Source organism: Mixophyes fleayi, chromosome 3 (genome assembly GCF_038048845.1).
Source record: "Mixophyes fleayi isolate aMixFle1 chromosome 3, aMixFle1.hap1, whole genome shotgun sequence".
Classification (NCBI taxonomy): domain Eukaryota; kingdom Metazoa; phylum Chordata; class Amphibia; order Anura; family Limnodynastidae; genus Mixophyes; species Mixophyes fleayi.
In genome coordinates, this window is record NC_134404.1 from 71,279,127 (window position 1) to 71,292,765 (window position 13,639).

The 13,639-nt window shown below is 38.5% G+C and overlaps 1 protein-coding gene across 4 annotated transcripts in view; it reads left to right on the forward strand.

The window, feature by feature from the left end:
- YEATS2 (YEATS domain containing 2) overlaps nt 1-13,639 on the forward strand; it is a 75,846-nt gene that overhangs the window by 27,629 nt on the left and 34,578 nt on the right. For 2 of the 4 annotated variants that reach the window (XM_075201707.1, XM_075201709.1), the window contains exons 11-20: nt 1,518-1,742; nt 2,877-2,974; nt 3,566-3,673; nt 5,532-5,687; nt 5,824-6,082; nt 6,228-6,389; nt 7,254-7,363; nt 8,884-9,033; nt 9,185-9,358; nt 10,518-10,710. In XM_075201707.1, the coding sequence (XP_075057808.1) occupies nt 1,518-1,742; nt 2,877-2,974; nt 3,566-3,673; nt 5,532-5,687; nt 5,824-6,082; nt 6,228-6,389; nt 7,254-7,363; nt 8,884-9,033; nt 9,185-9,358; nt 10,518-10,710 (1,635 nt within the window). The remainder of the gene's footprint in view (nt 1-1,517; nt 1,743-2,876; nt 2,975-3,565; nt 3,674-5,531; nt 5,688-5,823; nt 6,083-6,227; nt 6,390-7,253; nt 7,364-8,883; nt 9,034-9,184; nt 9,359-10,517; nt 10,711-13,639) is intronic. The other 2 variants (XM_075201708.1, XM_075201710.1) reach the window with 2 other exon arrangements.

The window sequence follows — 13,639 nt, forward strand, 5'->3', positions numbered from 1 at the left end:
ACCGGCTCGGGCTTGGAGATGCAGCAGTTCTTCACTTGCCGAACATCTCTGAATTTGTACTGGATTCTACTTTTTTTTTTTTTCCTTACTGAAGTGTTTCATACAGTTAAACATTATCCATATATATAACCTAATAACGCATTTCCTGTCATGTTGATGTAAACTTTTTTTTTTTTTTTTTTATAAGGTATGATATTGTAACAATCCATCACTATATTCACACTCCATAAAGACACTCCAGAGGGTAAATTAGCTATATACTTGGAGAGAACAGCTTAAGCATTGCCCAGAAAGAAACAACTTTTTTATGAACTTTGTGACTTGGCTTTCTAATAAATTTAAGAATATGCAAATAGCTGGAGACATGCAGGCTCCCCTTTCCCCCCCTCATGACAAATATATTTTGTAATTGTCAATACTCTGTCCTGCATTTTGAATCGGTTGTGGATATCTGAATAATTGCCATCTACCATGTTTATGTAAATGTTTAAGATTTCTTAAAAAAGTTATAAGAATCCCCAGGATATGGCGACAGCAATTATCATTATTATACACACACAAACGGAGAACTCAGAGTTTCCACACACTGGGGACTGGGGGAATATTTGTACTGGGATTGACAAACATCCATAACGGTAACCATAATAGAAAATAGTAATATAGATGGTACTATACTCCAGTCTATCTAGTCACTCACACCCTCAATGCAGCTACATATGTACTATTGTGGCTGCATGAAAATGGCTTTCATCCTCTGACATCCCCTTTGGAAGGAGAGTGTGTGTAGAACACTTGGAAGGCATTGTGGGTGCAGTTAACACTTGCTATACCACAGATCTTACCTGGCTTCTATTGTGCTCCCAGTTCATCACTGGAAAATGCATTCCTGTTCCACTGACGTAAATTTCTTCTATGCCAACAGTAATTCTCACTTGATTGTCTTCCCTTCCCTAATAAGCATGCAAGTTTGATGAATAAACAGTTTTGGTGTCCATTTAAATTGAATACAGAATGGTGTATATACACATATATATGCATATAAAATTATTACACTCCTGTATGTGTGTGCATGTTTGCCTTTGTTCATATGCCTTATATCTCTGATGTCAGTAATGTCAATAATGGTGATCAAGGAGACTTCTATTGTTTCTCCTACATTTGTTTTATTTTAGTTGTTCATTCCCTTCTTCTGTGTCCCTCTCCCCCTTGTCTAGAAGGTAATGTAAACAAAATTATTAATAACATTTTGGTTGAATAGGAAAAGGGAGGTAGGGATCATAGTGGAAACAAAGAGGCTTTTTCCATTACATGGTAGTATCTTCTTTATATTGTCTAAAACAAATATTAGGGTACACTAGAAATAAATATAATGTGTGTTATGAAGAAAAGTTGTCCTTAACAATTGTTTTGAATCTCCTATAGCTCAGATGTGGCTGTTTGAGTTTACATTTTAGTATGCAATGAACTTGATAATGTATTAATGCTGATCTTGCATTTTTCCCCCCATTTAAAATAAGGTTTTAGCATGACTTCAGAACCCACATTTTACACCCAGCCCTCACCACTTGAGCGTACACCTACAAAAATGACCCAGAGATTCACTATTGGAGCTCATGGCAGCACCGCTTTCCAGCCCATCACTACCAGCTGCAAGATTGTCCCCCAAGGCCAGGCAACGAGCTTGGCTGAATCCCCTGGGAAATCTTTCCAACCAATCACAATGAGCTGCAAAATTGTGTCTGGTATGGCCTCTTTCCATGTCTTTGTTGCATTACGCTGCTGGGAATATTGCTTTTCAATGCTGCAGTTACATTCCTGCTTAATTATTATTTATTTATTTGATTGTCAACTAAAATGATTTATTTTTTTAATGTAGAACTATCCTATATTGCAAATCTATTTAAAGGGCTTGGATGGCTCCCTGACATAAAGCAAATGTTAAATCTGGTCACTGTAATTCAGACATTGACCAGAAAATACCTGAAATGTTCCTGACATTCCAGGCCTAATAAGCTGGCATATCATGTGAGCAGGCATGTTAGTCATGTGCCACTTTGTTTGGCACAGAAAGTTCCGTTCCAGTTATTTCTATACCAATCTGTCTGCTGCTGGATTTATAGTGGTTGAGTTGCATTAACGGCATTGGCCTAGATAGACTGAAGCACAGTAGGCATTCCTGAGCGAAGAGGGTGTCATCACTGCATCGGGGCTACTGCATGATCTTGAGATTGCCTGTTTCAGCCAGGGGGGATTGCAATCTTCTTTAAGCCAGGGAGTGGTCCAATCCCTTCAAATAAGGGCTTGGACCACTGAATCTATGAAAAAAGGAATGGGCAGATAGACCCCACTTATAGACTGAAATATGACATCATATAAATGCAGTTCTGACATTCCCACACTAATCTTGAGGTTTACTGGCCGTATTGGTGTTTGGGATACTGTGGGATAAGTTTACATGTATCTGTGCTGCTATATGTGCTGCTATATTTTGAGACATATTGAAATATTACCTATTTGTAATATATAGAGGACCTGCTGCACAGGTTACCAACCTGATTCTATATAACATGTTACTAGTACATTTTAGTAAAAGTCTTCTTTATGGCTGTATGGGAAAGCCTCATTATTGCACATGTACTATAGTTTCTTGCTGAATTAAACTAGGATACCCCCATTTTTGTATTTTAAAGCTGAACAGGTATTCACATGTTTTCCATGAAAGCTTGGCAACAAGGGGAACTGTTTCTTAAATTCAGTTACAATAATTTTATATTACCTCTGCAACATAAATAGGACTGTTCATCAGCTGTGCTGTGCATCAACTGTTCTGTCTCCATTACTTCTCTATTTTACAATATTTTTCTTTAAACTTACAGGTAGTCCTACAAGCAAGCACTCCAATGTAGTGCAGGCAGGAACACGCTCCCCATTGCCCAAGATTCATGGGAGCAGTTTCATAACTCAAAATATAAAGGTAAAATTTCACATCTGTTGCGTCTCTCATTTTTGTCTCTCCTCTATCTTCTGTCTCACAATTTGGGTGTCACTCTTAGATTTTTGACACTATTCCATTTTGTTTGCTTTCTGTAATTTCTAATTGAGTTTATTACTCTTGGGGGCATGTTCAGTTAAGCGCGAAGTGCCTCTGGAACTGACCCGAAGGCACTCCACGTTACTGCAATGTCGCAGATTTCCGTTTGCCCCCCCCCATAGAGTTGCGAAAGGAAATCCGCAATGTTGCAGTACCGCATTAACATAAAAAATGCGTAGCTGCAATGTTTATCCGCTAATTGAATATGCCTCTTTGAATTTGCTACATGTGTGTCTTGTGGTTTTCTTTTTAAACTTGTACACCATTAGGTGTAAGCTGTCATGAGAACATTTTGTCAAATTTCTACATTGGGAGCAGTGTAGTTTCCATAGCGACATAACTTTGTTGTAACTGGTTATTTAACAGAAGTTTTGCACATCTCGCAGATGGTAGCCATTTGACATGTTACCCATTTCTGAACTGCATTTCCTATGTCTTAAATTGAGGTAATTACAATGTTTGTGTTGTTTTTAGCAGGAGGAGTCTCTGTTTGCAGCGATGCCTCCACTTTGTCCTATTGGAAGTCATTCCAAATCTCAGAGCCCAAAAAATATGGCGGGAGGACTTGGAGCATTCACAAAGGTAAGAGTCTGTGTTGATGTATTGAAATAACTTTTGATGGTGTATGTATATAACGCAAAAAAACGTTGATCCTCTGCACTCCGCATGTACAAACGGGTGCAAGAGGAGGTTGGCCAACACTGTATGAACAACAAACATGGATACTCTGCACTCTTCAGATACACAATTAATGCTGTTCTAACTACTTTTGTATATTACGAACAGGAAATTTTAGTTCCGCATATTGCATCATATGTTAAGCTGACCAACTCACGACATAGACATATGTGTATGACCACTCTCATTCTTTTAAGTACACCGCTTTAAGACCAAATACAATCCATCAAAGGTAACGCTTTACTCTTGAAGAGGGGAGACTCAAATCTCTTAGAAATGCACATATTTATGGCTAATTGTACTTTCAAAAACAGTATTGCACAACATTTTCTAGTTAATTTAATTAGAGAAGTTTTAAGGCTAATAACTAATAGAATTACTTGCTCTTTTTTTCATTGCAAGTTTTGTGATTTTCTATTTAAGCTTACAATTGTCAGTCTAACAGCTTACAGGCCAGGTTTCCTCTTCTCTGCATTAGGTTGTGTATCTTTATTGTTAATGAAACACTTGCATTATAAATGAAATAAACACTCCTTGTACCAATGACAAGTACACATCACACTAAAGGAAAACACTTTTCAGTTTAAGGGTTTTAAATGTTGACATCCCTGTATAGTCATATCCTGCTCGAATAACTTGAACTAGCAATAGTATATTTTAAATTTTAGTTCTACTACAGTGCTGTTGTTGGTATGATGAATAACTCCTCTTAAAACATCATCGATATTTGGAGTCTAGGACCCCGTGTTGTTCCTGAGATACTAACCCCACATGCATTAATCTGGCAGGAGAATAAGGGATATATTTGCTAAACTGTGGGTTTCAAAAAGTGGATATGTTGCTTATAGCAACCAATCAAATTCTAGTTAACATTTATTTCGTACATTCTACAAAATGACAGCCAGAATCTGATTGGTTGCTATAAGCAACATCTCCACTTTTTCAAACCCGCAGTTTAGTAAATATACCCCAAGAGTGCTGTGAAGTGACTCTGGAATGGTTGTGAAGGCCTTCCACTGTGATGTCACGTCAGAGATTTTTCTTCACCCCATTGAGGTGTGCATGAAAATCTGTGATGTTCAGTTATCATAGTATCTGGAAATTAGCGCAACCAGACATCGCCATGATGTCCGGTGGCTTATCTCAGGGAATTGGATTCCTCCCTAAAATTCAAGGTTTTCAGTTTTTGTAGAACGTTTTGTCGAAACAACAGAGTTGATGGTTGGGCTGATGTCCATTCACCTTCTTGACACAAGTGATGTAAGAGCGATAATTCAACATTCTTCAGGCAGGAGAATTACTTGTAATAAGGCACCCGGGAGTAATTATCTTGCAAAAGGCAGGGCACCAGATGTCTGAGGGTCTGCTATGTTGTAGAAGGATGCTATATTTTCATTTTATTTCTGGGTGTAGTGTTTTATATAATGAATTTTCAAACTTTGCTAGTTCCTTTCCCAGTTTTCTTTCTGGGGTACAGCTCCCAGCATGTTATACTCTTGATTTAGATATTAAATTCAAACACATGATCCCAAATCACACTAGCAGTAAACACATTGTGGTCTCCTTTTTTTTAAACAAAATGTCAAACAACAATTTGAAGATATTTGGTAAAACCATGACACATGCACATAGAAGCCAATGGAAATGGTAATGTTTGGAAGGAAATTACTTAGGCCTCCCTCTTTTATGTTATGGGTTCTGGGATTCACTTGTACTTGTATATTGTATGTATGAAGGTGTATTGTTTTCCATTTTACTACAGGTGATTATAAAACAAGAGCCAGTTGAAGCTTCTCAGCAACAGCCAGAAACCCCTTCAACATCTCAGCCATCTCTGCAGCAAATTGTTACCATGAAGGGCAACCAAATGATCGCTGTGTCACCCCAGAAAAATGTAAACACCACGGAAGGTTCTAAGGTATTTCATTATACGTCATTTATATCTGTAAAAGCTACAAGCCACCTCCAGAGCCTGTCTTTTGGTTAGTATTGCTGTTTGCATGATTGTTGCTGGTATTTTCTTGCTGTTATTCTACCATTCGCCTTTGTTCCAGGTTGTTGGGATTCCTGTTGGATCTACAGTCCAGCCATCAATCAAACCTTCTGTAACGATCAGTGGTGGCCAGATCCTTGTTACCAAATCCAGCTCTTCAGCGGCCAAAGCAGTGGGATCGAAGCAGATGGTTGCTCAAGGTGTGGCTAAAGCTGTTGTAAGCAGCGGAAGTGCCAGTGTCTTACCCCAGTCCTCACAAAACATTTCGAAAGCGCAAGTTACATCTGCTATAACAACAAAAACGGGATCCCAAGGCTCTGGTATGGACGAAACCATATTCCTTTTTTATTGGTTTTGATGTACAAGAGTAATACAAATGGAAATGCACAGATCACCGTGCAGATGTTTATAACTTATTGATCAAATATCAGTGTGTTTCATTATTTTGTCTTTATTTTTCTAAAGTTATGGCAACTCTTCAGCTGCCATCAACAAATCTAGGTAACCTGGCAAACCTACCTCCTGGCACCAAACTTTATCTCACTACCAACAGCAAGAGTACATCTGGCAAAGGAAAACTGTTGCTTATACCACAAGGAGCAATACTGAGGGCTGCAAGCACTGCTAGTAAGTGGGATTACATTCCTCCTTGTTTTATCAAAAGGCCTGGTTATTTCAAATATATTTATGAATTCTTTGTATTACACAAGAAACCGCAAAGGTCATTTTTTACTTGGCACACTGTGCAACTTCCAGATGCGTCAATAATCTTTTACCTTTCTTTATTAATAACAGATCAATATGTGGGTATCATTAGTGCTCAGGAAACATTTGTGCAATTGTGGTCTTTACTCTTGGCTGGTGAATGATTACTAGCCTTTTTTATTATTATTATTATTATTATTATTATTATTATGCTACAATTCAGGTTACATTGTATTAAACATTGCAAAACAGAGATACGGGTTTGCAGTTCATTCCGATTGCTGTATTCTCTCTTGAATCTTTGGGGAGAGAGAAAAAAAATTGTTTCTCTTTATTGCATTTTTGTTTTCTTAATGGGAGTTTCTCTTGTTTCTTCATTTTTTGTTGTTAGATATTGTAAAATGATTTAAAGAGCTAATGCTGTCCTTACTAGTAAAATCAATAAAAGTGTTAAAATGAATTGAAACATATTAATAATATAGAACCCCCATTAGGCAGTGGTGCTCCTAAAAAGATTTGCCGATTAATAAATGAAAGAAAAGTGTACTCATGGATAGGTTAAATATTGCAGTAAATGAGTACGCCTTTGTGGAACAAATTTCTCTAATTATACGCGAGTTTTTGTTTTTGAGCAGTGACATTAGAAAATGTGATATTGGACCCACGATAACATAGCCATGGTACACAGTGTGATGCCAGATGTATGGTGTAGTTTTATTTACATCTGCTGTTTATATATAGTTTTTAGAACACTGAGTAATTCTAATCTTTTTTTTTTTTTTTCAGATCTCCAATCAGGGGTGTCCGCAAGTGGTGGTTCTAGTGCAGCAAGTGCTGCTTCTGGGTTACCTCAACACCTCAGCTATACGTCCTATATTCTGAAACAGACTCCTCAGGTGGGTACATCATTGATGGCACAAGGTTTTAAACTGACATTATCTTTAAAATCCTAAAAATCTTCTATACTTAATTGTGTCTATCACAGAGGAATGTGTGCTTGATATAGTTTTGTAATCTCACCTTGCAGGCTTTCAGCAAATTTAAGGAGTTGTCTGCCAACTCTTTGACTGCTGTCTGTTCTTTTCATATCTTTTGGCCACGCCCTCAATTACAGCATTCCTAAAGCTGGGTACACGCTGCAGAAAATTACTGCAGTTGTGATTTTTATAACTATTTTACCAACGACTGATGAGCGTGCAGATTTATGTGTACACACCTACACAATTTACCATCAGATCTGTGCTCTTCATCTGTCCTAACCATCTGCTGAAAAGATTGTGATTCTGCACACACTATGGAGATCTGCCTACACTGCTGGTCATGAGTACATACACACTTCCACATTTGCCCGACATCGTTCCATCGTTTATAGAGACTTTTAGTCAGTTTATAAAATCAAATGAAATGATACAATGTGCTTTGGTACGATAAAACATGATCGTGGGAGCGTATGGTCACACACATCCTGTGCCATAGGCCATGCCTCAAGCTATTGTAATGTGAGAAGATATCGCACATCAATTTAGATTGACAAAAGAGCTCTTGGATGATGTATATAGTGATTTTGGGGTAGAGAAAGTAAATGGAATTGTACTTAATGGAGATCACTGTGAACAGACCAAGGCAACACACTGAAGAATTTTCCGACCTCTGGGTTATTTCAAACAGTTGTACTTAGAACTGAAGGTCAGATCAGTCTGACGATTCATGGATACACACTGAAATGATTTACCTTCAGATCTGTGCACTTCATCTGGTCATTCAACTGGTCCTCTAGTCTTCAGAGAATGACAGCACAATATTCATTAATTATTGTCACACTGATTAAAATTGTCTTGTTATAGCTATCCACGTCCTAACGAATTTTGTTAGCTTCTGTGACTCTGAAACAAAACATGCTGTCTCAGAACGAACAAATTAAACATTCCTTCTACAGCGCTCTGTACATTTATTCACTGGGACATTCATTGCTAGCTTCGGCTGAAAAGAGCACAACTCTAAACTCTATGTAGATCGTGAGCATGAGTGCATACACACCTCATGATCGTTAGTTGATTGGGCGGAAAATATTAAACAGTCCGACCAACCAAATGAGCCGACAGTCGATACTTTGGAACGACTTTCGCCCATTGTGTCACTATACACACTAACCCGACTTCCGACCAAATGGTCGTATGTCGGCTGATTTCCCCGATTATTGGAAGAAAACGCTCCACTATGTACATTGCCTTACCAGTATCACCTACAACGAACTAAAGCCCTATAATGATGATATCTTTCTACAGTAATCCCTTACTAATTATATTAAAAAGACACAAAGGAAAACTTTAACAAAGGTAGAGTTACAGTTTACTATTCACTATAGCAATATTTCTAATTCTGGATTAGCATGCCTGGTTTGATGTTTATTTCACAGGGCACATTTTTAGTTGGACAGCCATCCCCACAGACATCTGGAAAGCAAGCCACCTCAAGCGTGGCAGTTCAGGGCAGCATTGGAGCCTCCGCACAGGTACAACAAGCACTGAAAGTAACTGCAGGCCAGAAGAGCACTCTAATTACACAGGTAATGATTGATCTCTGCTTCTGAACTGGTTTGATGCATCTACTCAACTGTTGTCCAAATAGTACTAGTAACCTCATGTCATACAAGATTATTTTATTCCACTTTTAGAGCAAGCCTTGATATTTTGTTTTTGTTTGCAATCAATTTTCAGGCAAACAGTAGTTCGACTGGATTGGTAAAAATATCTGAAAATGTATTGAAGTCCTTGCCAGTGACATCTCAAACACAGAAGCCTGGTACCACACTACTGAGGGTTGCAGGTGGTGTTATTACGGCTACTAGTACATCATTACCATCCGTGCCTGCAAATGGAACTGCACAACAGGTACAGATGGACCTATGTTATTAGTCAATACTTTTATATAACCGTTAATACAGTATGTATTTGTGCAGTGAGGGATGGTTGAACTAACTTGTTAACCATATCTCTGCAGCAAAGAAATTTGGTCAAGCATTTGGGAAAAATAGTGGAATAAAGGAAGAGTAATTACATTTTATTTGAAAGATGTTCGTACATTTATTTTTAATTAAATACAAAGTTCTGGTTTCCTATGGGAGGATTTTGTTTTTTAGTTGCCAAAGGACACATCCATGGTGGCCGCTGTTTCATAAATATGAACGCACTCACTCTATGGATGTACTTATGCCTCTCTCTTCCTCTTCACAAAGACATATACAGAGGCCTTTAATGTTAGGGGTTAACCCTTTCACCTACAAATGCAGAGATTTGCTGTTTTGAGCCATACTCAAGAGAAGAGTGAGGCATTATTTTGTTGGTTGGACAAACACTGCCTACAGAGCCTGGTGACATTGGCTGCTGGACTTACAATTCCATCAGGCTCCATATTGGAGCAAATACAACTTCTAACGGTTGGTGGAGCAGAAATATGCACAATATTGGGTTATGTACAAAATAGGTTCCCCCATTATTTCTTCATTGTCAGTTACACCTGAAGAGGTTTGCATATGAAACGTGTTGGTTTATACAGCAAAACCAGCAATCTATGTCACATATGCATTCATGGGAAGAGCTTGTTTATGATCAGTGATGGAGCTCAAGAATAAAAGTGAAAAAATACAATTACTAGTGAACTGTGCTTGAGAAGTTCCACAATTAATTGTTCGTTTATGCTGATCTAAGACTGTAAGTTATGATTTGAGAACTTTATGCACGCTCTTCAATATAGGAATTGGCTTAAACGTGATGTTAAGCGTTGATAGAAACTAATGGAACCCCTGTTGGGTGACTGCTCTGTTCTGTCAGTTTTCATAAAGTACAGAAGCTTTAAATGTTTATCCTATTGTGCTCTGGACCTGCAGTTTCTCTCAACCTACAAATACGTCCACCCCTTTATATTGCACTTTATATTGCATCTCCATAGAAAAACAATGCTTGTCCACTCTTTACCATTTCTATAGTATATCTATGTGTGAGTTCTTATTTTACTCTCTTCACCTTCTCACCTCCTCCTCTTTCTGTACAGGTGACAGAAGGGACCAGCAGCTCTGCGTCCCATGCTGTATCATCAAGTAAAGTTCATGTACAGCAACACTCTGCTACTCCTAGCACCAGCCATATGAAATCCCTGGGGAGCAGTAAATCCGCCTCATTATCCGTTCCAGCACTTTCAGCAAGAACCACACTTAGCCCAGCTCCTAGCAGCACTACATTAACAGGTATTGATAGAAGTCTTATTAAATGGCTTTTATGGCAGATTTTGTTTTTGTGGATCCTATTACATTTATTGTACCAAAAGATCTACCTGTAAGGCTTTATTATACATGCCTTTATTTAGGATTATGGATGGTTGTATACTGTTTCTCGGTCATTGCCGCAGCACTTAAATTTGAAGTTAAGCAGAACTAAGTGTGCCATAGTCTCTATTACCCAATACAAAAACCCATCAAAACTAAGATTATTATTTTCCCAGGTTCTCTGGCTGATTTTATGACCACATGAATACGTATTTTCATCTTAAACTGTTTTGAGCGCTGTGTTTTGTCTCCTCCTTGTTACAAAACGGATGGTAGTCCTTTTGAAGACCCAGAGAGCCATAAGGTTATGGTTTAATAAAAAAGAAGCCAAAATATAACTTTTTGTCGCCTAAAAATATACAATTTCATTTATAACAAATTAAATATCATTTTATTAGGTAACGTTATAGCAAAATGGCAAAGGTTAAGTCCTAGTTCTGTGTACATGGCCCCTGTCAGCTAGATAGCTGTAGCAAAATATGTTTAAATCACCGTAGATAAATGCTGCTTAGATTAGGAGCCCTCTCCCGACCACATATATTGGTAAACATATATTGGTACTGTCGAATGCTTTATGGGGCACCTTGTATCTAGGCAGCCAATACTGTTGCATATTGTACATTGGTACAACAACAACACAGATTGGAAGGTGCAGGGGGCACAGTTTTATTGGTGTGGGGGAGCTCCATAGGCTATATGTAGTTCGATACAAACCAATTAATCCTTTAGTGCTCCATCCAAGCTGTTATTTCATGTATATTATTCAGTTTAGAAATACTCAGTATTTGATATATTTTAATGTCAAATAGTGTCTTTACTTGCTTTTGAAATGCAAACTAAAATGTCCTGGGAGAAATTAATGGTATCAAATATCAGAGAGGCTTGGCTCACCCACACACCAAACCAGAGGTTAGTAACTAGGATCAGGAGCCGGGTCAATACCAGTGGGAATAATCAGCCAAGCCAGGTCCGTTGCCTGAAAAGTCAAGATACAGCAGTGAGAACACAAGCGCCCACAAGGTAGCAGAAAGGCTCAATAATTGCGTTATGGAGTATTGTGCTAAAGGGGAGGCCATAGGCCTCAAGGGCACAACCTGTGAGCTTTAATCCCTAACAGTTAAGAAGAGTATCTTGTTCAGTATATCCCAGCAGAAGGTCACTTAAAACATCTTAGCCATATTACATTCATCTGCATAAATACTAAAAATTAGATCACTTTAGCATGTGAGTTTTTTTAGTCATTTCATGTTTTCATATATTCACATTCATTACACCAGCATATATGGGGATAAGATATATAAAAGTAAAATGCATCTCCATCATTTGAGGGGAACATTTTGTATAACTACTTTGAGGGGGTAGGGACCACGAAGATAGGCACTGTAAGTATTCAGATGGTAATTAGGGCAGTTGAGCCCATAGCAGATGGGGGGAAGCAATCATCATCATCATCATAATCAACATTTATTTATATAGCGCCAGCAAATTCCGTAGCGATTTACAATTGGGAACAAACATTAATAAGACAATACTGGGTAATACATACAGACAGAGAGGTAAGAGAACCCTGCTCGTAAGCTTACAATCTATAGGACAATGGGAGTTAGAAACACAAGGGCATGTGCTACATCATATTGCACAATGGACCAGCCAGACTGCAAAGGTAAAAGTACTGAGTGGGCTATGTGTGTTGAATGGTAATAGGGTAATCTAGGGAAATTAAGAAGATGGTTGAGGAATATCATATCCTTGTCTGAAGAGGTGGGTTTTCAGTGAACGCTTGAAGGTTTGAAGACTAGAGGAAAGTCTTAATGTGCGTGGGAGGGAATTCCACAAAGTGGGTGCAGCCCGGAAAAAATCCTGTAACACGAGAATGGGAGGATGTGATGAGAGTGGAGGAGAGACGTAGATCTTGTGCAGAACGGAGGTGTCGAGTAGGGAGATATTTCGAGACAAGTGAGGAAATGTATGTCGGTGCAATTTTGTTGATGGCCTTGTATGTTAGTAGAAGAATTTTATATTGGATTCGTTGAAATACAGGCAGCCAATGTAGAGACTGACAGAGTGGTTCAGCAGAGGAGTAACGGTTTGTAAGGAAAATCAATCTAGCCGCTGCGTGCAAAATAGATTGTAGGGGTTCAAGTCTGACTTTGGGAAGACCAGTAAGGAGGGAATTGCAATAGTCGATGCGGGAGATGATGAGTGCATGAATTAATATTTTTGCGGTGTCTTGTGTCAGATATGTGCGTATTTTGGAAATGTTCTTTAGGTGTATGTAACATGATTTAGATATAGAGTTGATATGGGGAATAAATGACAGTTGTGAATCAAGGATTACACCTAGGCAACGAGCTTGCGGGGTGGGATTTATGGTCATGTTATCAACAGAAATAGAAATGTCAGGCAGGAAGCTTCTGTTTTTGGGTGGAAATATTATTAATTCAGTTTTTGAAAGATTGAGTTTGAGTTGGCGAGAAGACATCCAAGATGAAATGGCAGAAAGACAGTCAGTAACGCGAGACAACACAGATGGTGAAAGATCAGGGGAGGATAGATAAATTTGTGTATCATCCGCATAGAGATGATACTGAAATCCAAAGGAGCTTATTAGTTTTCCAAGAGAAGTGGTGTAGATAGAGAATAGCAGAGGACCTAGGACTGAGCCTTGTGGAACTCCAACTGACAAAGGAAGCGGAGCAGAGGTGGATCCAGAGAAATTAACACTGAAAGAGCGATTAGATAGGTAGGATGAGAACCAGGATAGGACAGTGCCTTCAAGACCTAGGGATTGTAGCGTTTGTATGAGGAGAGAGTTGTAAACAGTGTCAAATGCAGCAGAGAGATCCAGGTG